This window comes from Poecilia formosa, unplaced genomic scaffold (assembly GCF_000485575.1).
Source record: "Poecilia formosa unplaced genomic scaffold, Poecilia_formosa-5.1.2 Scaffold164, whole genome shotgun sequence".
Taxonomy (NCBI): Eukaryota; Metazoa; Chordata; class Actinopteri; order Cyprinodontiformes; family Poeciliidae; genus Poecilia; species Poecilia formosa.
This window is the reverse complement of record NW_006800103.1, coordinates 22130-46552: the sequence shown is the minus strand read 5'-3', so window position 1 is coordinate 46552 and position 24423 is coordinate 22130. Positions and strand designations below refer to the sequence as shown.

The window sequence follows — 24423 nt, the reverse complement described above, 5'->3', positions numbered from 1 at the left end:
TTCTTACTGTGTGGTTGATCAGTTCATTGAATCTTTTCAGACTCCCAACAACGTCACCATCCACTGGATGATCCGAGTTATGATGTGTGCATTTCCCTTTGGGATAATTATGTTCACTAATTTCTCAGTTTCACTTCACAACATTCAGAAGGAAGTTGGTCATAAAAATAGACATGTTCAATGTTTTGGTCTCAACTAGCCCTGTTTTGAAGTTTGCAGAGACTTCATAATGATGTTTCTGTTGTTTTGTTTACTAGTTTTGCATGTAAAATGTCTTCAGTTCCAGTGTTAAATGTTCATTAGAATTTAAAGTTTCTTGATCTTTGAGAACTTGGTCTTGCATTGTTATTCCATTACTATTATATTGCTTGAAAATGATCCCAAAATGACAATATTTTGGGGTTCAATGTGATTCCATGAGCTTTTTGAAGCAGTAGGAAGTTGGTCAGACATACATGATCAGTATTATGTTCTTGATGCTGATCTTGTTCTTGGTTAAAGAACCTGATTGTGGTTCCCACGGCTGGTCCAGATACAGGAGCTAATGATTCTGCACCACTGCAGGCAGCCATGCTTCTCCTACTAGCCTGAACCTCCACTTCCCGCTCAGGGCAAAGAAAATGACCTCATTCTGCCAGATCCACCACAACCGTTGCAGCTCAGCTGAGGTAGAATGCAAAATATCCCCTTTCTCGTTTTAATGCAAATGTGTTGATCACTGGACGAAAACACAGAATATCATGATGTGATCAAAATACGGCAACGTAGCTTAACGGTGCTGTTTACAGCAGCTTCTGTGGAAGAACGTAGCCGACTTTTTATTCATCCGTCAGCACAACCTAACTATGGAGAGCCATTTCAGCCAAAATTTAATACGTAAATAAATAAATAGATAGAATAATACATACATGAATAAATGTCTAAATAAATAAAATAATAAGTAAATGTGTTAATAAATAAACAAATAAATAAAATAATACGTAGATATAATAATACATATATAAATTAATAAAAAATACGTAAATAAATTAAATAACAAATAAATATCTAAATAAATAAAATTATAGGTAAATGTATAAATAAATGTATGAAATAATAAATAAATAAATAAATAAAGATATATCTAAATTAATAAAATTCTATGTAAGTGTATGCATGTATAAAAAAAATTATAATAAAGAAGCCAATTAATCATATTCTTATTTACTTTCTGAACTGGCTCTCCATGCTTAACGATGTTTTTAATTTCTGACTTTTCTTCTGTCAGTCAGTGTCTCCAGCATCTCAGAGCAGAGTTCGCTCCACATCTTACTTCAGTTTTAAATCATTTGTTGCCATGTTTTTTGTTCCAAAAATAAAGAACAGATTCATAAACTTTTTAAAAACTTTAACAAATCATGACCAGCCTATCCATTATGCATGAGGGACATCTTCCACATTAGGTGCTACACAGCAGGAAATTGGTGCTCCAGATGGCGCCGCAACAAGGCGGGGAGGATTTGGACGCAGTCGGGCAGAAATGAAATGTCTGTGGACAGCAAGTGCAGAGTGGATGTTATAAATCAAGGATTTTATATCCAAACATGACTTAGGAACATTTGTACTTTTTTTTTCAAAGCAGGCTAGACTCCTTTTTTTGATGTAATTTCAAGAAAAGAACTTTGTAAGATATTCTTGTTTACACTTAAGAAGCACTCTTTGAAAGAGACACTAACTCCTTTACAAAGGAACTTTAATTTGGGAATGGAAATGTAATTATAAATTAAAAATTTTAGATTGTTTTACAGACAATGTGGATGAATAGATCCATAAAATTAATGTAATAGCAACCCTTTTGTGATCGGAAGGTAAATATGGGTTTTTTAGTAATTCACATTAATATCTTTCAATTGACTCCTGAAAAAACTGTCACTATAATAAATTAATTGTATGCTAAATTAAAATGAGCTCAATCATTTCTGTTCTGATTATTAATATTTTTGGAGGGTAGTTTTGTTTACACAGACTTTATAATCCATTTTATTTATGGTTTTGGTTGTGTTTTTCATTTTGTTTTATTTTTGATATTTATAAATATCTTAATTTTTCATTCTTAAGAATCTTTACAAAGTTAAAGTTTATTGGTCTTTGAGAGGACGATTGTAATGCTATAATCAATGTATTAACTTGAAAATGGTCTCAAAACAACATTACTATTGTTTATTGTAATTACTGGGACAAATCAGTTGAGCAAAATTTGTTATTGCGACTCAAAATAAAGTCCAGCAGTGTTAGAAGTATTTCAGAACCAGAACTGTGAGCATAAACTAGAAATTTGACTTTGGGTTTTCAAGCGCTCCCAGAAAACAAAGTATAAATATTGAGCTTCAGTGAAATTAAAATAAAGATAAAGGAACAATACTTACAAGTATTTGCACCTTTATGAAGGAGAGGGATTGTTAGGATGTGTTTACTTCCTGGTTCTCCTCGGCTGTGTTGATTCTTCTTCTGTTGTTTCTGTTGGGAAGCGACTGAACCTGCAGCTGCAGCTGAACACTTCCTGGCAGCAGATTTCAGGGAAGGCATTTATTTCCCCAGAGCTGCTCAAGGCCTGGGACGTTGTTAGGTCTACCTTGGCTGCAAAGTGTGCGCAGCATTGCAGCATTTTATGGATGAAAAGGGTAGAAGTGTTGGACTGGCAGCCTGAATAGTCTGCAAAAGCTTTTGTATGTTTTCTGCCTGTCAACTCTGAAATGTTCAGCACTTTGGTTCAGCACCAGGAAATAAAATCAAAATGGACTTTGATTATATGAATGCGGGAATCTGCAGCATCACATTTGAAAAACATTTGAGATGTTTTTGTGCTCCACTCTGACCAACCATGCCAATAATAATTTCTGTTCCTGTGTTTCCTCTAGGTGGTTTGTTTCCCAGGGGCGCGGATCAGGAGTACAGCGCATTCAGAGTTGGGATGGTTCAGTTTGGGATGGCAGATTTCAGACTCACTCCACATATAGACAACCTGGAGGTGGCCAACAGCTTTGCTGTTACAAACTGCTGTGAGTTTTGCTATATTATCTTTGTCTATTAATAATCAATTGGTCATTTTATCAGTAAACCTGAAATGTATGTAGCATTTGACAATAATAAATAAAAAAACATTAGCATTAGCAAACCAATTCAGAAATGCCATTATGCTAAGATAATTAGTCTCAAACTTAAGTGTGTCATTGTGTTTAACAAACTCATATTTAAGCAGTTTTATCATTTCATCCTGACTAGTTCTCAACTCAGTTCAACCAGATCAAAATGAACAGTTCATGTTCACAGTTCTCCAGTTTAATATCTTAAACTGAGCTCAAAACTTTTACTGTAAGCTCTAGCTATTTTTCATTCATCTAATATATTTTTTTCTGAAATGAAAAGGTTGTTAGTATATAAATATATGACATGAGATCATTAAAAGTTGGCATTCACATCATCCTGTTTTATTCTCCTCTGTTGTCTTTGCTCTTGTATTTTAGAGTAGCTGGATTTATTGTGCACATATTAATTTCATCAGCAGGAAATATAATTTTGACTGATTGGTTCTCCATTAAGACTATGTTTGTAACTGCAGTCACCTTTAAGCCTCTTATTACTGCTAAGTCCATGACGACAGGATTTACCTGGATGTTGTTTTTCTCTCTTTAAGCTGATGCTGCACAGCGGAAAACACACATTAAAAAACAGGCAGTGAAAAAATGAAAGATGAAGTTGTCTTTGAAAAGAAGCACTCGATCATTTGAAGACAGAAAATTCAAGTTTAAACAAATTCAGCTTGTCCATATATCACATTTATCATTATGGACTCTAATAAAATCTAGCTTGAGTTCAAGTATTGCTGATTATTTTTGTTTATGTAATTTAAACATATCTTGTTTTTTTCAGTTACTTATCGACAGGAAGATCAGAAAGAAAAGTTTTTAACAGCAGTTTTTCTGTAGTTTCTAGATTTAAAGGGGACCTATTATGCAAAATTCTAAATTAATTGACATTAACTTCACTTTCTGCGCATTTTTTACTCCGATATGGGTTTCTGCTGCTTTTTAAAACAGCCTCTGTGCTTAAAAATAAAAACCAGCAAGTTTTTTGCCAATAAATTTATGTTTTTTGGTGTGTGGAAAATGAGCTGTTTCAAAACCCTCCAGATTGTTAAATCACATTCAAGCAGCACTGTGCTGTTGCCTGGCAACCCAAGTGGAACTCTGCCCGTTACCTAGCAACCCAAACAGAGCTCCAGCACATTTGGTCAGCTGGTTTTACTGCTGTAATCACTGTACAATGGCTGCTGGAAAAGAGAAGTAATTTGTTGTTGGCTTTCCGTCCAGAAACCACTTGCTGCATTCTTTTTGGTTGTGCAGGAGGCTCTACTAATGCTTTCCAAAGACATACGGTTGAATAATTGCATATCTGTTTGCAGCAATGTCCATATGAGAGTGTAAACGTTGAGTTTGGGGGCGTGGCCAGCAGCAGCTTATTTGGATCTAAAGTGACAAGAGGCAGAACTGAACAGACTGAAATCCCGTTATCTAAGAATGATTTTGTACAAAAACATGTACTGAAATAGACCTATCCTAACCTGTTCATGGAAGCGTAACAGGTCACCTTTAAGGATTGGCTCTTCGTATTCTGTAGCAGAATATGAGCTGAAGGTGGTGTAGTCAAGTTTAAAGCAAGGAGAGACAAATAGGCTTAAATTAGCAACACAGATCCTTTCATCAAAGCTGGATAGAGTCTCTGCTGCCCATGCTGACGCACAGCCACTCAGCAGACACTAAACCAGCTCCTACAGGGGAAATGATGCGGCTCTTTCTCAGTGAAACATCTGAAGCTAAAAACTCTGAGATCTGCTCAAACACAACAATAAGAAGAAGCTCGTCAGTATAAAATATTACAGCAAGGGCTGTTTATATTTAAACATGTTTCTAATTTAGACTTCAGTTGAATTTGTTGAGGATGCGACCCCTCTTTAAGACATAAATAGCTTCACTGTTGCTTACTCCACTGCTTTATGTGAGCTCTTGCTGTGTGATCTGGATCATTGACCTGATAGCATTGTTCATTGTGTCTTTAGAACAATTGGTTCTCCTTTATAGATCCACTCGTTTTGCAACACGTCTCTACTGTTGGTCTCCAATTTAAAGCATTTCAGTTTTCTGCAGAGCAGCTGCAGGTTTATGTAAAGTATTTAGTGACCAAAACATAACTGCCATTGTTAAAGTTAAATCACTGTGGAGGGACTTCTTAACTGAGAAGCTGCCATCCACCTCTTCTGCTTTTGTTTGATGTGCAAAAATCAGTCACTAAAAGATCTTTTTACTTACTTTGTAACTTGGACAGGTAGTGTTTAGCTTAGCTTCACTAGATGTCTAAGTTTGATTCTAGTTGTTATATTATTCTCTTTAAAAATGCAAACCCTTCATGTTAACTCACTGATGTTTTAATTTTAATTATGATTTCTAACTTAATTCTTCCTGTAATTTGATTTTGGATCTCAGATATATTTGAGCTCAGTTTATTTTTTCAGTTCTATAGAAATATATTCCAGAATCAGATCACAGTTTCTCCTTTGCTCTGATTCTGAGGAAAAACATATTTCCACTTTTGAGATTATATAATGAAAAAAGGCTTCTAACAGCTTCCAGTAGTTTAAGGCCACTTAATAGTACAAACAATTGATCACTTGATCCCTAAAAGTGATTAGTTCACATGTCTCATAACAAAAGGCCATGAATATAGCCATCTAAAATTTGGTTTTGGCCTCAGTTTTGATGCATTTTTCCAATTTAAATGACACCTAATTAGCCTAAGTGTGTAATTTCTTTTAAATGCTAAATTACTATGAGCTGCCTGTGATTTTTCTGCTGTCCCCTGGTTGGTTTGCAGCAGGAGAGCAACAGCAGTGCAGCTTCACGCAGTTTCTGTAGCGCATCAGCATCTTTAAAATCTTCCCTCACCTTCAACGCCTTGGCCTTGCTTACTCACATGGCATGCACTTTCCAAATGATTGAGTTTGCAGATAGTGTTCTGCTGATTATTCAGAGGTCAAACTTTGTAATAAGGGCAGATTGGGTCTGAAATGACTTTCACATCATTTATCTTTGTGAATGTCTTTACAAAACAGTGAAAACGTGGATCTATCCCACGTTTGCATTGTTTTTGTTTTGCATGAGCCGGACTGAGATCCTCACAGTACAAAAAACCCAAATTTAAATTAAAAATGATTTAAGAATTGCTGTTATTTACAACCAGAAAGTAAGAGTATTGATGTTGTGATGCAGCTTCTATCGCATATTGATTGGTGGCTCTCTTGAAGCATTTAATGATTCAGAAGGCAACAAAGCAATTACAAATCGATAATCAATGCAACATGATGAATTCTTAACAACCAGCAACAGTCCTAAATATTTCCTAACAACAGTTGCAGTAAACTTTTTGATCCCCTTCACTCATAGCCACACTGTAAAAAAATAACATCTGTAATTTACAGTAAAATACCGGCAGCTGTGGCCGACAAAATTTTACCGTATAAATACGATAAAAGCCCTATTTATACGGATTTTACCAAGCAAATACAGTAAAATACATATTTATACGGTAAAATTTTGTTGGTTGAATATGTAACTCTGTGACACTTTCAGCCCTCATGCGTGTGAACAAAGACTCGTGCGTGTGAACAAAGACTCGTGCGTGTGAACAAAGACTCGTACGTGTGAACAAAGGCTTGTGGATGCAGTATGATGTGCTCTTATCAGAGCATGATGTAATGATGGCCTGGGGCTAAAGGGATTCAGTGTGATAGCAGGGAAGCACCAAGCCTTTGCTGCTAGCTTGCTCCTGTCCTCCATGTTTTACTGCTGCATTGTAAATGAGCTGTAGTGTGTGTGACTTTCAGCACCTGCAGTCATGGTCATCTCCAAATGATAAATCTATAAATTTGCCCAAATGAAAGGCAGGTTACCAATGATCAAACGGATATTAAACCATCAGTTGCTGCTTTGACTTCTTTCGACAGTCCAGAATCATTCAGGTTGGTTTATATAGTTTATATAGTTATGTTTGTTCTGACCTACTGTATCCCATCTTCTGCCCAATGACAGTGGCTGTATAAGAGAAAGTGGGTCTTAGACACAATATTTAACAAAACTTAGTATGAAAAATTCTTATTTTTCACATTTTTGTTCTTCTATTTGTATCTTCACTGCTTCTAGAAACAGTCTTAAAAAACAGCTGTTTTTTGGCAATAAGTTAATGTTTTTAGATGTCTGGAAAATGAGCTGTTTCAAAAACGCCACGATTGTTAAGTCATATTTAACGGGCACTGCAGCGTCACCTAGCAACCCCAGTGAAGCTCAGCCCGTCGCCTAGCAACCCAAGCTGAGTTCCAGCATGTTTGATCAGTTGGTTTTACTGCTGTATTCGTTGAACAATGTCTGCTGGAAAAGATAGGTGCTTTGTTGTTGGCTTACCATCCAGAAACCATTTGCTGCATTCTTGTCGGTTGTGCAGGAGGCTTCACGTCTGTTTTTCAAAGATGTATGGTTGTATAATTGTGCATCTGTTTGCAGTCATTTTCACATGAGTGTAAGTGTTGAGTTGGTGGTCTTGGCTACCTACAGCTTATTTGGATTTAAAGGAGCAGAAAGGAGCTCAAAATATACAGGACTGACTGAAATCTCATCATCTAAGAATTTTTTTTTGCAAAAAATTTAATGAATATGTTTTATACTTATCATAACCTGATCAAAGAAGCATAATGGGCCCCATCACGGGGCCAAAGCTGCCTGATCTGTGTTTGGGTGTTTGAAGGACGACTAGATGACGATTTAAATGAAAAAGGTTATTGATTGCATCTGTTTAAATCAGAGATTCAAACACATTTTGAGTTACAGCGGAGTAAACCCAATTTGTTCCTTGGATCCTCTAATAAAACATGACTTAAACTCTTATCTCTGTTAACTTGTCTCGTTAAAATGTTTCATTCATTGTCTCTTTTTCCAGTTTGTTCCCAGTTCTCCCGGGGCGTCTATGCCATTTTTGGCTTTTATGACAAGAAGTCGGTCAACACCATCACCTCCTTTTGTGAGACACTCCATGTCTCCTTCATCACACCGTCTTTCCCGGCAGAAGGAATGAATCAGTTTGTTCTGCAAATGAGGCCAGACATCAAGGGGCCTCTAGTTGCGTTAGTGGAGTACTATAAGTGGGAGAAGTTTGCCTACCTGTATGACAGCGACAGAGGTAAACGGATTCTCAATGTACTCTTTTATGTTCATGTTCCTGCTTCATAGTATCCACCAAATCTTCTTTCATTTCTGGATTTAACTGAGTAAATATAGGCTGATTTGATTGGCTTAAGGTCAGAAACGTGCCCATCAGTCTGAGGAAATTAAGACACTAAAAAGTAAAACAAAATAACATTTAACACTATTGTGACAACTAGGTCAAATTAAAAACCTAAATCAGGTTACCAAGTATTTTTGTCTGGTTTCTAGTGGAAATAACTTCAAATAATTAATAAGTAATCTCTCGGCAACATATGGGAGCTTTTATTAAGTCAATAATTTCTTAATATTGATAGACAGTGCTGGTTCCACTGGCAGATTAGTTCACTCCGGTATCAGGTCTGAGTCGATTTCAGAGATTAATAGGGCTGAGATCAGTTTCCTCATTAATGATTTCCAGTTAACATTTAAACTGGCAGCATCAGTGCTGCCCCAGCAGCTGCACTGGAAGAACAGATTGGCTCTTTTTTCTGGCCACTCAAAGCCCTTTTCCACTCCAAGCACCTTTTACCTATCAACACTTTGCCAGCCTTGTATTTTTTTTGTCCAGACTGTTCAATATACAAACTGCACTAGCAGTGAATTATTTCTCTAACATCCTCACCTTCACATCTCCAGCTGTTATGTCCTGACCTAAGACGTGTCAGCACAGAACGAGGGGAACTGGGACAGAACCACAGACTTAAAGACAAAATGCTTTCACTCCTGGGAACACCGGATACTTCCTGGGGTTGGAATCGGGGTTGGAGGGAGGAGTTGAATTACCGGAAAGAGTTGGAAACTTATTATTCCAATCCTCCTTTCCCAATTTTCCCAATTCTTCCTTCCCAGGGTTGGAAGGCGGGTCGGAACCAGAATAATTAAACACAATAAATAAATAATAAGCATAATCTAACTAAAATAACAAACAGCTTAATATTCATATTAAATTGTTGATTTGTTTGTTAAATTCTTCTTGTATTGATTGAAAGCACTTAGAGGCCTCTGTGTCATTTTGTATAGCAGAAAAGAAACAGTCGTGTGTAAGAGAAAGCACTCAGTGATTCCTGTAGTTAATTTGACATTGTATATTCATAACATCTTCTATCTAACAGGGATGTATTTTCGTGTTTTTCCATTGGTTTCAATTTGCAACCACTTTGTGCTGATTTATAGAAAAATGAAATGGTCTAGGGTTTTTTTTTCCTGTTATAAAATTAAATTCTCCTGTTCTCATGCTGTGCTGGTTGGTATGAAGTCCTGTTAACAGCTCTCCCTTAATGAGTTGAGCTCTGGAAATGCCCATTAATTTTCTAAAAAAAAAAGGTAAGGATAAGGGACAGGCCTTAATTATTTTTTGCTTTGTGTGTGTTTGTAGGTCTTTCTACCCTTCAGGTGATTCTGGATACTGCAGCAGAGAAAGAGTGGGTGGTAACAGCAATAAATGTGGGAGACCTGAAAGATGAGAGTAAAGATGAAGCTTACCGCTCCCTCTTTCAGGTAGCGCTACTCTGAAATTATCTTCCATCTGCATAAGGTTCAGGTTTGTCTTCGATGTACTGAGTCTCTCTCATATCCAGCAGTCTAGAAACCAGCTGAGTTGTTTTCTGATAAACTGATGCTTTAGGTTCTGACTGAAACTGGGCCCATTTTTAATCACCCTGTACAATTAATGTATTATCATGCAGTATGGTTTAAGTGCAGTTTTATGAAGGTTTGGAGAAATGAGGGTTTAGGGAAGCGTCTCGAAGGAAATTAAAGTTTGTTCAGTTTTATTGTCTGAACTCAGTTTTAGTATCTGTGTATGTCTTTAAAATGGCCAAAAATGCATATAAATTAAATTTTTGCTGTAAACATTGTGACTAAAACCAGGAAGACGGAGCACATCACCCCAGGTTTAAGTCTCTCCACTGTAGCTCAGAGCACAGATTTTAAAATGCTGCTGTTAGTTTATAAATCACTGAACGGTTTAGCGCCACAATACATTAAAGATCTGCTGTTGTCATAGCAACCTTCCAGACCTCTCAGGTGTTCTGGTTCTGGTTCTGGTTCTGGTCTGCATCTCCAGAACCAGAACCAAACATGGGGAAGCAGCATAAACAAATTTTTTTGAATTAACTCCAAATTTTTTTTTTAGAGAAAATACCCAAGAGAGGTGCAGCTAATAGCTGCTATAAGCTGAATTTAGCTGAATTTTCTAGTGTTAGCTTGTGATTATGTTACTCGACTTAAAAAGACACTTTGTTTAGCTTGAAACTCTTTAAGGTTAACCATAAACAACTCTGTTGTTTTGGTGGAAATGATAAATTTCATCCATTCATATCTCAGAAAAGCGTGAATGTCAGCGTGTCGCTGCTGAATTTGTGTAATGAAGCATTCAGAGTGGTGGGAGTGAGCAGTGACTTGGATTCTTTACATCATTTGCTTCTGAGATTTTGTGGAAATCTGCTCAGTTTTGATATTATCCACCCACTGGAACTGGCAGAGATGTATCTGCGCAGTGCTGTGTTTAGACCCCAGGTACTGACATAGTTAGAGGAGGACTGAAATACTGAGAGCTATGATGAAAGGAGACGAGGAGGAGGAGGGAAGCTCTAAAGATGCTCAGGAAGAGAGAGTGACATGATTACAGTGACATGTAAAAAATGAGGACGAGGGGCTGATTTACTCTGCGAAAGTAGGTAAGAAAATGCTTATTGACAGCTTAGAAAGTGTGAACTTTGGATGTGATTAAAAAGGAAAGTGACAAATAGAACAGGAACAGCCTAAAGCAAAAATAGATAACTGGCTAAATCCTTTTTTTATTGTGCTTTCCTTCTAGAGTCAGTAACTGATGTGACTGTGGAATATAACATTTTTCATTTTTAAAAAGAACAACAAATAAATAACAAATGCCGCTGGATAGGTTTTAAATACACCTTCTTGTGTCTCTTTAGGACCTGGAGATCCGTAAAGAGCGACGCATCATCCTGGACTGCGAACAAGATAAAGTCAAAGACATTATGGAGCAGGTGGAGTTCGGTCTTCTCAATAAAATGCTCCTGGTTGAAATCTGAGTTTCTGTTAAACAGAAAACGTTTTATTTCATTAAAGAACAACAGAGACAGTCAGTGGTGTGGATTATATCTCTGTTAAAATACTAAATTTGAACAGAAATATCCATTATTGTCCCTCAGTTGGGAAATTTGGGTACATCAGCAGCAAAGTGATAAACGAGTTGAAGAATGTAGATTCAAAGGTGAAAAAATGACAAAAGACTGAGCAGTACTGTTAAATTCACAGCATAAGAAAAAACATACTGTGCTGTCATTAAGAATGGCATAAGTTGATTCAAAGAAATGTGGAAGTTAGTAGGATATGCCAAAAAAAATTAACGGTTTGTTGGTATCAGTAGTGAATGGGAAGGATCTGAGACAACACTTCTTTGTGCACCCAGGATGCAGCAGTCCGTCAATAAAGGAGATTTGGTAGTTAGTAGCTGTGTTTAGATAAGTCTATGTGTGGTAATAATTATGTACAAAGTAAGGGAGAAAATGTTTTTGATTTTTAAAATCTAAGGACACAGATAGTAAACATAAAAACCTGTTTTGAGAGTTTTATATTGTTAACAAAGTGTATTTTCCTTCCCCATCAGGTGATCACTATAGGCAAACATGTGAAGGGACACCACTACATCATCGCCAACTTAGTGAGTCACGACCCAACACCTTGCAACAAACTGCACATTTTTCCTTTTATCTGCAACAGGTTATTTTAAATTGACACATATTCACAAAAACAAAGTAAAATTCTCAGTCAGGTCCTAATGGCAGACTGCAGGTTGGACCGATCAAGAATAACGAAAGGCCAATATGAGTTTGTGACCTTAAACAAACCAATGCTGCAAAAATACAAAATCTTACCAAGTATTTTTTTTCTAGTGCAAATATCTTAGTACAGAAATAATAAAGAAATAATAGAAAACTAACTTAAAAGTAACTTTTCAGTAAGAAATATGATAAATAATTCCTTAATATTGATTTTAATAGTTCTAATTCCACTGGCAGATTATTTTACTTCTAACAATTTATATGTACATATTATATATTATATTTAATTTATAAATTGTTTCCCATATTATAAATTAAATTATCTGCCAGTAAAACTAGTATTTTTCATCAACTACAGACTAAAAACAAGATCCTATTTCTTTCTGAAAAGTTACGTCTAAGTTTGTTTTGTCTTATTTTAAGTGTACGAAACAAAATATACTTGGTAATATTTTATGTTTTTGTTGTGATGTTATTATAGTAATAAAAAATATATTTTCCTTATTTCCACTGTAGCTTGTTGAAAATATTTTAAATATTAAAGGAATCCCCCTCATTAAGGTGATATAGAGCCGTATGACAGATTACAGCAAAACTCAGAGAGGTGGAGTTCCTGATATTTTTTTATCTGTTTTTTTTTTAATAGCATAATGAAAAATATTTATGACAAAACAGCCGTAAATCCTCCATTTACTGTGTGTCAATATATGTGAGTTCTGGTACAGTTAGTAGGAATGACAGGTTAGGAAAACGAGAGAAAAACTTTGTTGTTTTTGATCTTCCAGGGATTTTTGGATGGTGACATCTCTAAAATCCAGTATGGAGGTGCAAACGTATCTGGATTTCAAATAGTTGACTTTGACAATCCTGTGGTGGCAAAGTTTGACCAACGGTGGGAGGCTTTGGAGGAGAAGGAGTATCCTGGAGCAGATACACGAATCAGAGTAAGAAACAACAATAAGAACAACTCAAAGGGGACATTTTATGCAAAATTCACATTTTGCACATTTTTGTTCTTACAATTGAGTTTGTGTTCCTTCTAAAAATCACCCAGACGTTTTTTGGCAATAAGTTAACGTTTTTTGTGTCTGGAAAATGAGTTGTGTCAGAAACCTCCGGAATTTAACGACACAATTCAGCAGGCACTGCCCGTCACCTAGCAACCTCAATGAAGCCCGGCCTGTTGCCTAGCAACCCAACCTGATCCCCACCATGTTTGATTGGCTGGTTTTACCTCTGTATGTGCTGTACAATGGCTGCTGGAAAAGAACACTGTATAGTTGTTGTCTTACTGTCCAGAAACCGCTTGCTGCATTCTTGGTGGTTGTGCAGGAGCCTCCACTTGTGCTTTCAAAGATGTACAGTTGTATAGTTGTGCATCTGTTTGCAGTCATTTTCATCTGTGATTGTCATAAAAGGCGAGTTTACCCAAGTGGCCTCTTGTCACTTTATTTAGATTTAAAGCCACAAGAAGCCCTAAAACAGCTCAAAATAAACAGAAGTGACTAAAAAAGCAGACTAAAATCTCATTATCTAAGAATGACTGTGCAAAAAATGCAATCACTGACCCATCCTAACCTGTTCAAAGAAGCATAATAGGTCACCTGTAAGCAATCTTTATTCCTTTAACAGTTCTAGGAAAGAAGAAGATTCTATCACAGTGATAAGCAGAAAATGTCAGATTACCGTCTAAAACAATTATTTTGTGATCTTTCAGTACACCTCTGCCCTCACCTACGACGCAGTCAACGTGATGACTGAGGCGTTTCGTTTCCTGCACAAACAGAGAATAGACATGAGTCGCCGTGGCAACAGTGGGGACTGCCTAGCTAATCCCGCAGTACCCTGGGCTCAGGGCGTTGAGATTGAACGTGCCCTGAAGCAGGTAACTATGGACTGGATTGACCTTCATCAACAGATGTTACTTTGTGTCGTCTTGCTTTGTCTGTGTGAGGAACTGCCAGTTTCAAAGTACAAAACAGAATGTCCTGACTTTTCTTATATTTAACTTTAAAATAAGTTATTGAAGGTTGGGTTTGGCACTGGTAGGGATGTAGAAGATAACTATGTCAATTCAGGCTGATGCTGCAGCAGAAGTGGGAGGAAAGGAAGCATAGTTACTCATACCAGATCCTTCGTTAGGCTCAGACTCAGGAAAAAGTTAGTCCAAACTGGATAACTGGATAACTGGAGAGAAGCGGCGCTCTCTCAATAACTGGAGAGACAGTTATTGATTTAACACAATCTGTGGACATCAGCAGATGATTTGTAATAACTGTGAACTCATAAAATGTGGCACATGGACTTATGGTTTTATGACAATATTTTGCGGGACTGTTGCAATAATGATAAACATGATGCTGATAAGAACTATTTTGTTCCATTTGTAATACACTTAATTAGTAGCATTAAAAAGTGTGGTTTGTTTCACTAAAATGCACACAGTAACTGCATTTAATCATATTTTAAAATGTATTGATACATGTTTATTGAACTAACAGTGAAGAAAAACAGCAAAAATAAAAATCCCAACAAAACAGACAGTTTTAGGGGTTTCTAAATATCATTAATTGAAATGTATTGTGACTATAAATCAAAATGTTTTCATGATAAAAAATGTATTATATATCACCAATTTATAAATGATAAACAATGTGATAAATACTGATCACTATGACTACAATAGCTTTTGCTTTTTCACAGTCACTAAAAAACATGCATTATCCTCCCATTTGATTTGTCTTTTTAGTCAGGAAAATAATCCATTTTCTGTCTGTGACCATACAGTTGTAGGCTTCACATGTAATTATCCAAATATGGAAGTGCTTCCTGTTTGAAAATGGGATATTTTACAATTTCAATGTTTCCTTTTTCTAAAACAGCTGTTTATAATTTAAAATTCAACACCAAGACGCTGAATATATTGCAGTTTGTGATTATAATAATGTTTTCTTTCCTTTTACCTGTTTGATCAGTGTAGAAATGAGATCATTTAAAATAAGCTGTGGAAACTGCTCAGTGTGTTGAATAGACATTAGCTCTATCTCTGATAATTTAAAGTAATTTGGTGTCTTCAGGTTCAAGTTAATGGTTTAACTGGAAACATTCAGTTTAACCAGCATGGGAAGCGAACCAACTACTCAGTGGCAGTCATGGAGCTGAAGAACAGCGGACCCCTCAAGGTAGCTAAACAAGACTTTCTAATGATACACCCAGCTTGTGTGTTTATGTGTTTTGTGTTTTGACTAAAATCACCGTTTTGTTGCGTCATGTGCTTCCAGATTGGCACCTGGAGTGAAGCGCATAAGTTTGAGGCAGACAAGCAGGATATAAATAATGACACGACGGGAATAGAAAACAAAACCGTCATCGTTACAACTATACTGGTAAGACACCATCACTCTGACGTAGTTATCATGAGATCGAACATGTATGTGTCTGAATAAAAAAATAGATTATTTCAGAAAAAATTAAGCTCATTATGCAGACAACTTTACTCCTGTGCTTTTTATTTTTCCATTTTTTTTTCAATTTTGTGTTTGGAAATTTAAAAATACACAATTTAAATTTTCATCAGGTATTATACTGGCTCTACTGATTCCTATTGAATTGGACATAATGGAACATCCTCCAGAATTACACTGTCAATGTGAAGATTAGTGCTGCAAATAATCATTATTATAGGTTTCAATGGGTCTATCAATTATTTTGATTAATTGGTAAATTTTTAATCAATTAATTTTCTGATTAATCAATTAATTGGATGAAAAAACTGTCACAGTGGCACATTCTGCAAATTTTTTATTGAAATCTTTTTACATGCCATATTAAAAATACATTACAAATGCAACTGAGCAATTCAACTTATTTTTTAAATAAGAAAACAAACATTTTACTGTCTAAGATATTTTTTTCCAACATCACCATGTGAAAAGCTCAGGCCTTTCTGCTTAATTTATCAGTACAGTGTAGGGCTGATCTGTTCACCATCTTTTGGATTAACCATTAGTAATTGTTTAGCAAAAGGAACTTTAAAATATATATATATTTTTTTACAGTTTGAGCTTGGTGAAGCTAAAACTATGACCCTTGAGTTTTGGGCAATAATTTATACCACTGAATAGTCTGTTTATTTTTCCTTACATTGTGTCACAGGACAAAATCTTTGTGGGTTGAGGAGTTTTTGATTACTGTCCCTTCTGGGATTGGATGATTGAAGTTTCAAAATAAAATAATTACTTTTTAAATACCTGCATACTCAGCTGTGTTCCTCAGCCTACAAATACCTTTTTTATAAAAATGTGGAGCCATTTTCAGAAAACTAAACAGACTTCCCAGCAGTATAAGTCTACAAAGATAATATAAGATAATAAAATTGTTGTTGCTTTTTGTGCTGAGTTTAGTTTTACTGATTTCTGCATGTTTCTGGTTATAGGAAGCTCCGTATGTGATGCTAAAAAAGAACGCTGATGAGCTTCAAGGCAATGATCGCTACGAAGGTATGATGGTGTCTATGGTTGATGTTTGTGTTTTTTAACCACACTTAATGATGTTCTACAATTTGATCATTTTTGTTACACAGTTCTCTAGAGCTGATAGCACATTTGTAAAGTGTTCACCCTTACCTCTTTTTTAATCTTTCTGTAAAAAGCAGACGGTCAAATTCAAATCCAATTTAATTTCTAAATTGTCCTTTTATTTTAGGCTACTGCGTTGACCTGGCTGCAGAAATTGCAAAGCACTGTGGGATACGCTACAAGCTTCGGATCGTAGGAGACGGAAAATACGGAGCAAGAGATGCTGAGACCAAGATCTGGAACGGGATGGTTGGAGAGTTGGTGTACGGGGTAAGCTGGACGTTCTGGGAACAGATGTGACCCGTTTTGGTCGTGCTGGTCAGGACTCTGGCAGCAGCAGTCTGGATGAACTGCAACTCACTGGTGGAGTTATTTAGCTTTTCACAGAAATCACTAAAGACAATTTTATAAAAGAAAATAAAGTCAAAAAAGAGTTTTTTTTCTAAATAGATCTTTTTAAAATGTAAATCTGCCAGGGCTTTTAATAATATAGGGCTTAACTGTGGGCTTTTAGGCGTATAGTTTGTTTGCCCTTCACTGCAAAAATACAAAATCTTACTAAGTATTTTTGGTGTGTCTTGTGCCAATATCTTAGTACACTTGAAATAAAACAAAACTAACTTACAAGCGATTTTTCAGCAACCTACAGGAGCTTTTTTAAATAAATAATTCCTCAATATTGATTAGAAAATGTACTTATTCCAGATGTTTTCACTTACAAATAAAATGGGGAAATGTCTTGTGACTGAAATTATCTGCCAGTTGAACAAGTTTTTTTGTCAGAATTAATGAAGTATTGACTTAAAACAAGCTCCAATATCTTGCTGAAATGTTACTTAGAAGTTAGTTTTGTTTTATTTCAAGTGTGTATATTAGGACCGATACAGATATTAATATCATATCGGTGAATCTTTATTTACAAAAAGACCAAATACTGTAAGAGGACAGGTTGAATGAGGTCAAATTGATTTAAATTAAAAAGTAACACATCACAGATGTTTGTTTTGGGACATGTCCTGTTCAGGTGGATCAGATATTTTAACCAACTCTTTGTTTTTTCTCTTCCACAGAAAGCAGATATAGCAGTTGCTCCCCTGACGATTACTCTTGTTCGGGAAGAGGTGATTGATTTCTCCAAACCTTTCATGTCCCTGGGAATCTCAATTATGATCAAAAAGCCTCAGAAGTCCAAACCCGGCGTCTTCTCCTTTCTGGACCCACTGGCCTATGAAATCTGGATGTGTATCGTCTTTGCCTACATCGGCGTTAGTGTTGTCCTCTTTCTGGTGAGTCAAACCTCAGATTTCTAAATGTGAATAATAAATAGCTCTGAAGTTTATATAGAACCAGTAATATGTGGGACCTGCTTGTAATCTAACAACACTGGTGTTTTACTCTGTGAAATGATCAATTATTTATTAAAGGTATGTAAAAATGTTTTAATAACTAGACCAAAAATACTTGGTAATATTTTATACTTTTGCAGTGTGAATTCTTCAGTATGACCCGTTAATTAATAATGTTTCTCCCTTGAGGTGTCGAGGTTCAGCCCGTATGAGTGGACGCTTGAGGAGCCAGAGGACGGAGCGTTGCCGCTGACGACCGAATCAACCAACGAGTTTGGGATCTTTAACTCTCTTTGGTTCTCGCTGGGCGCGTTCATGCGACAGGGCTGTGACATTTCACCAAGGTTGGTACGACACACCATGTCACTAATGTGGTACTTAATATTTATATGCTCATCAATATCAAGTATTAGTGAAGTAGTACAATATTTTTTGTACAAGTTATTTCCCCAGTTCCCATTCAGAGCATTTTATACCAAATACTCTTTGGAATGAAATTATTCTTTCTTCTTTTTCTTTATTCAAAAAGTTGCTTTTCTGCTAGGAACACAAATTAAGTCATGCTAATTTTTTCGTAACGTGTCCCAAACAGAGCTGGCCCAACGGATGTCTGAGTTAAGCAGTTGCTTAGGTCCCCCACACCACCAGGGGGCTCCCAAGAGCTGTAAATTTTGTATTAATCATCTGATGTTGTCAAATAGTTAAAATGATACAACACACTTAAACACCACTCTGTATTTCAAATTCCAAATATATTTTTTGTTTGCTACTTCTGTAAGATTAGAATTAGCAGACATAATAAAGCTGATGTGATGTAGGCTCAATACGAATGACGCTATTATTATTTGTTAATATTAATTATTGCTATTTAATTTTCCTTTGGGATCTAATTTTGTGAATGGGTCTCTATAGTTAGGAGAGAATCCACCGGCCAGAACCTGAGCTGTGCGTTTCTGCATGCAGGTCTCTTTCAGGTCGTATAGTTGGAGGGGTATGGTGGTTTTTCACTCTGATCATTATCTCATCATACACGGCCAACCTGGCTGCCTTCTTGACGGTGGAGAGAATGGTTTCTCCCATTGAGAGTGCTGAGGATCTCGCCAAGCAGACAGAGATCGCTTATGGGACGCTGGACTCCGGGTCAACCAAAGAATTTTTCAGGGTAAGGTATTTTCCAACAACAAACGATGGCTGTTCTTCCTAAAGGCGAATAATAACTATGTTTCCATTGATACATGAGGAATGACTGGCAGGAAGAAACCTTAATCACATCTCACCATTCATCATTTTAATCATTTTTACATGTTTGTCATAATTTTAACATTTGTAAGATACTTAAAAACCAACTTTTAATAAAAATATGTATGTGAAATTCACATTTTGCACGTTTTTATGCTTCCGTTTGGGTCTCAGCTGTTTCTAAAACCATCCAGCCATTTTTTGGAAATAAGTTCATGTTTTTTGAGGCTTGGAAATTAGTTGTTTCAACCCCACCTCGATTATTAAGTAACATTTGACAGGCACTGGACCGTTGCTTGGTAACGGTGCAGTGCCCAGCCCGTCGCCTAGCAACCCAAGAGGAGCTCCAGCATGTTAGCCAAAGACAAAAGAGGAATCCTACAACCACTAAAATCTGACTCCAGTGCATTTATTTACATCTTGTGGAGAAGGAAGTTGCGCTCAGTGTCTTCTTTGGAAGTTTTTTTTATGTTGCTTCCTTCAGTGGTTCTTGGTGCAGCGCCACCACAGGTGAGATAGGGAACAGGTTTTTCAAATGGTTTGGTTTGTTTGGCACAGTGCAGTGTGAAGGCGAACCGCACCAGATGAAGATGTAACAAGTGTTGCAATTTTGGTCCCCAATTGAACAAGACTTCACAAACTTGTGAAGTTTCCTTCATTTGTGAAGGAAACTTCACAAATGAAGGAAACTTCACACTTAATTTGTGTGAAGGAAACAAATGAAGTTTCTGTCTAGCAAGCCTTTCCTGTCCTGAAATAACAACAACCAAGACAAAACTAAATGAATTTATTTGTCTCTCTTTTTTTAGCGCTCTAAAATCGCTTTGTTTGACAAGATGTGGCAGTACATGAAATCCGCAGAGCCTTCTGTGTTTGTCAAGAAGACGTCGGAGGGCGTGCAGCGTGTGAGGAAGTCCAAAGGGAAGTACGCCTACCTGCTGGAGTCCACCATGAACGAGTACATCGAGCAGAGGAAGCCCTGCGACACCATGAAAGTGGGAGGAAACCTGGACTCCAAAGGCTACGGGATTGCCACGCCCAAACAATCCCCATTAAGGTGGGTGGATCAGTATAACAATGCCAGCCAACCTGCACTGCCATGTACCATTCACACTACTAACCTGCTGCCTAGCATACTGTTTCCCTCCGCGCTCCCGCAGTTCCTTTCTCCACAAGAAAAGGAACAATCCAAAGACACTGACTGCTCACCTGCCAGAGACGTCAGGTGTTAACTAGCCAGTGTGTGAGCTGCTGCTGCTGCTGCTGCTGCTGCTGCTGCGTTCACCTGCAGCGATGCTCATAAACAAAAGAAAGCACACCCCGGGGAGCGCTTATTTTAGTCCCAAGCCTTAGAGCCAGTTGGGTTTTTGCAGTATGCGAGTGTGATGAATGGGGCATGGCAGCTCACTACTCGTTGTTATAATAATCCACCTACCCTGATGACATCATCCCAGTGGTTTGTATTTTTACTGTGGTTGCCACCTCTGACCCCTGGTGGGGGTGGTTACCGTGACAACAGGGGTGGGGAGGGGGGTGTACGGTTTGTTTCAGACGCCAGGTCTTAAAGTGAGCCGATACAATCAGGAATGTAAAATAGTCACCGAATGTCCTTATTTGCATCACCAACACCTTAAAATCCACGACTAAATATAACTACATTATGATATCTACAGATATGTTAGTACTTTTTAGAATAAATGTAATATTCCCAAGTATTTGACTGGTACAAAAGGAATACTGATGTTGTCCTGCAGTATTCCTGGAACAGTAAGACAGAAACTATAAGTTTATGAAGTTAAATAAATATTATTATTTATGAAATATGCTCTTTAAGACCTGAATCAGGGGATTGTTGTTGTCTATGACTGTATGACCAAAACATTTGTTTGTTTGTGAATGTGTGTTTTTAATCACCCTGAAGGTCACAGCAGATGTTTTACTACTTTATAGCATAATTTATTAGATTTTCTTGACCAATAATGATGCTTTCTAACCCAAATTTCTCATATCTTCTACTTACAATTGCTTATTTTGTGTTTCTATGATCCCAGAGCAGAGAATGTTGCCGCAGTTTATCTAAGAAAGGGTTGAACTTAAACCACAGACAGATCCTGTGTAAATAGTAAGACATATACTGATCTGACATTTTATTAGGTACAGCTGGATGGAACTGAGTTGGAGAACCTTTGACCTCCAGCTTGCCTTAATTCTTTGTGGCATTGTTTTAACAAAAGGTTTTGGTCCATATTTTGGGCTTTAAATTAACTTTTTTCACTGACACCAGCACAAAAACTCGGTGCACTCAAATTTTGAACTGCATTGCATTTACCCCTGTTCTATCGTATCAAAAAGTACAAAATTTGTGGGGAAAATTACAATATTCACTGATTAAAGGCCTAGATTTATGGGATTAAGCCTAAGATGTTTTCTGACATTGTAAACTTATGAATATGTCAGAGAAGACCCTACTTTTAATATCATAAATTTATGCCTTTAATCATGGAACATTTCTGACTTTTTCACATCAGAAAAATTCCAAGTTTTTTCTTGTAAATATGTGAAATTAATCTCCAAAATTCTGCATTTTTTGGCATAAACCTACATAATACATATGGTTGTTGTTCAAGCTGTCTCATATTAACAACTGGTTAATGTGGTTCTACGTATTCTTGCCTGATCAGTTTCATTTAGAGATTTTACATCTATGCAGAAATGACAGCGTAATTTGAATATGCAATTTATTTCTCAATGATGAATCAGTAGGTTGAATCGATGGATGGGCTGATAGAAAAATGAATGATTAAGCATGCGTATTTGTCTGTGTTGCATGTTTGTCACTCATGTTGTTTCTTATTTCTTTGTCTTTTCAGCAAGCTGCCAATAGCTGTATGGTTTTCTGCTCCATGCTCTCTCTCTCTCTCTCTTTTTCTTTCTCTTTCTCTGTCATTCTCGGGTTGTTTTTATTCAGAAAACTGTCATTTTCAGCATTTAAATGTATAAGTGATTTAGAAAACAATTATTTTTCTTAACTCCAGGTAGCTGATAAAGGTTACCGGAGCCATACTGAGCTGCAGAGCACCATTTCATTTCCTCCCCTTCCAAATTCAGGCTCTACATCAATACGTTTGACTACGACTACATTACTGTCATTTACCACAAAAGTCAGCCTTATATGTCAGATCTGAACAGTATTTAAGATAAAGATCAGACAAAGCAGCACCCACCTCACATCAGGTAATATTGGGCATGACAAACATTTAAGCCAGTCACTGTGCATCAATCATCCTGGATTTGTTCCAGGCTTTTACCGTTTTATAACCCACTGCTCTATGTTGTCACTCAATCATTTACTGGCATTTCAGCTCTGAGTACTGGTCCTCATTTAAAACAAAAAATAAACAAACAAAACACTTAAGTTTCATTTTAACCTAAACATTGCTGTGAACTTAAGTTTAATCAGTTTTCTCATGGAGCAAAGCGTATCTAAAAAACTACAGCAGTTTCACTACCAGGCACAGTTCATGTTTTCCTTCCTCATCTATTCATCTATTTGATGGACTGATTAACAAGTGAAATCCTCCAGGTTTATAGGACAAAAGCATCTTTATATATAAAATCCCATTAAGCTCATTGCAGATCACTAACTTCTTCCTTTTCTCAAACCGCACAAAATAATATTCCTTTCAAACTTTTTTTTTTTACTTTTTTATGTTTAGATTTGTTAGTTATTCATTTATTTATTGGAACTGCAAAAGAACCGTATGATTAATCATTAGTTTCTCATATATTAGGGCTAGAGGTGATGTCACACTGTGTGTATGAGAGGTTACACAGATCTGCAATTAATCAGGATTTCTATATTAATTCCAAAGACGGACAACATGATTCCTATTTTAATTTGTCTTTAGGATTTCATATTAGCATTTAGCACTATTAGTGCTGTTAGCATTGCAGTGGATACTTATCTTAAAGCTACAGTAACATTTATAAAATATGTATGTTTTTGTTAAACCAGTCCTGCCTGAAAAGGATGGGCAGGGGACTACAGGAGATGGGGTGTCCCCAGTCACCATGTTGTGGCAGTGTAATATGAGGCAGATAATCTGTGAAAAGACTGATCTCCTTCTCCTCCCTGAGCTGCTATTTCTGTCTGAAGAAACACACTGCTCCCGATCAAAAACCAATCAGAGACAGGAGGCGGGTCTTAGAGCTGTCAATAAACCTCATGTACACGCTGCTCAATGATGGAGAAACAACTTACTGTCATCCATTTTCGTGCACCCTTATCCCATTGAGGTCGAGAGGGGTGCTGGTGCCTATCTCCATCTGTCAACGGCGGGGTTCACCCTGGACATGTTGCCATGGCAACACAGTCACAAACAACCACGCACACACACACAATCGCACCTACAGGGAGAATTTAGAGAAACCAATTAACCTAACAGTCATGTTTTTGGACTGTGGGAGGAAGCCGGCGGCAGATCATACACAAGCTGATTTATTGCGTTAAGACCGTCCTCCTGCCTCTGGTTGTTTCTGGCTGAATAGTGTATTTCTGCAGTTATTACTGGGAGAAGGAAGAGGAGCTCATTTTTTTCCACAGATTATCTGCCTTATATTACACTGTCTTGACATTGTGATAATTTTAACAAATATATGAAAAACATAGTTTTTATAAAAGTTGCATATTGCAGCTTTAGCCCAATAAGATTTTCCTTATCCGGCATGTTGCACACCAAACAGTGCTACTTTCAGCACCACTGATTATTTAAAATATATAAAAGAGTAAAGTTTAAATAGCTCTGTTGGTTATTTTTCATATCCTTAAGATCAAACAGGTTTCTGTGTGATCACATCATATTAAATTAATTCTAGTTACTGTATGTTTCTGACTGTTAGGGACTGCTGTAGTTCAGAGCTAATGTTGCTACAAGGCCTGAAAATGCTGTCATAGGATTTTACTTGTTGGCAAAAAATGATCACATATGAGACAAAATTATGAATTTAGTAACTGAATTTGTTAGCTTTGTATTGTTTGTTATACATAATAAAATTAATTACATTGTTGTAATTAGGGGCACATCTTTTGTTTCAGACTGAGTACAAGAAAATATTATTTATCCAACCTACAAGTGTCTTTAAAGGGAAAAAAAAAAATATATATATA

At 36.7% G+C, this 24423-nt stretch overlaps 1 protein-coding gene and 1 long non-coding RNA gene across 5 annotated transcripts in view; one reads left to right on the top strand and one right to left on the bottom strand.

Moving 5' to 3' along the window:
• Positions 1-24423, top strand: part of LOC103146616 (glutamate receptor 2-like) — a 47829-nt gene that overhangs the window by 6203 nt on the left and 17203 nt on the right. For all 4 annotated transcript variants that reach the window (XM_007564613.2, XM_007564614.2, XM_016677773.1 and 1 more), the window contains exons 2-16: positions 2898-3038; positions 8023-8262; positions 9664-9785; positions 11222-11296; positions 11920-11973; positions 12880-13038; positions 13812-13979; positions 15172-15276; positions 15376-15480; positions 16530-16593; positions 16799-16941; positions 17742-17957; positions 18207-18361; positions 18981-19179; positions 20066-20313. In XM_007564613.2, the coding sequence (XP_007564675.1) occupies positions 2898-3038; positions 8023-8262; positions 9664-9785; positions 11222-11296; positions 11920-11973; positions 12880-13038; positions 13812-13979; positions 15172-15276; positions 15376-15480; positions 16530-16593; positions 16799-16941; positions 17742-17957; positions 18207-18361; positions 18981-19179; positions 20066-20313 (2194 nt within the window). The remainder of the gene's footprint in view (positions 1-2897; positions 3039-8022; positions 8263-9663; positions 9786-11221; positions 11297-11919; positions 11974-12879; positions 13039-13811; positions 13980-15171; positions 15277-15375; positions 15481-16529; positions 16594-16798; positions 16942-17741; positions 17958-18206; positions 18362-18980; positions 19180-20065; positions 20314-24423) is intronic.
• LOC107837658 (uncharacterized) overlaps positions 8814-24423 on the bottom strand; it is a 19985-nt gene continuing 4375 nt past the window's right edge. Inside the window, exons 2-3 of the long non-coding RNA XR_001663699.1 lie at positions 17715-17719; positions 8814-8826 (exon numbers count right to left, since the gene is read on the bottom strand). This is a non-coding gene — a long non-coding RNA (uncharacterized LOC107837658). The remainder of the gene's footprint in view (positions 8827-17714; positions 17720-24423) is intronic.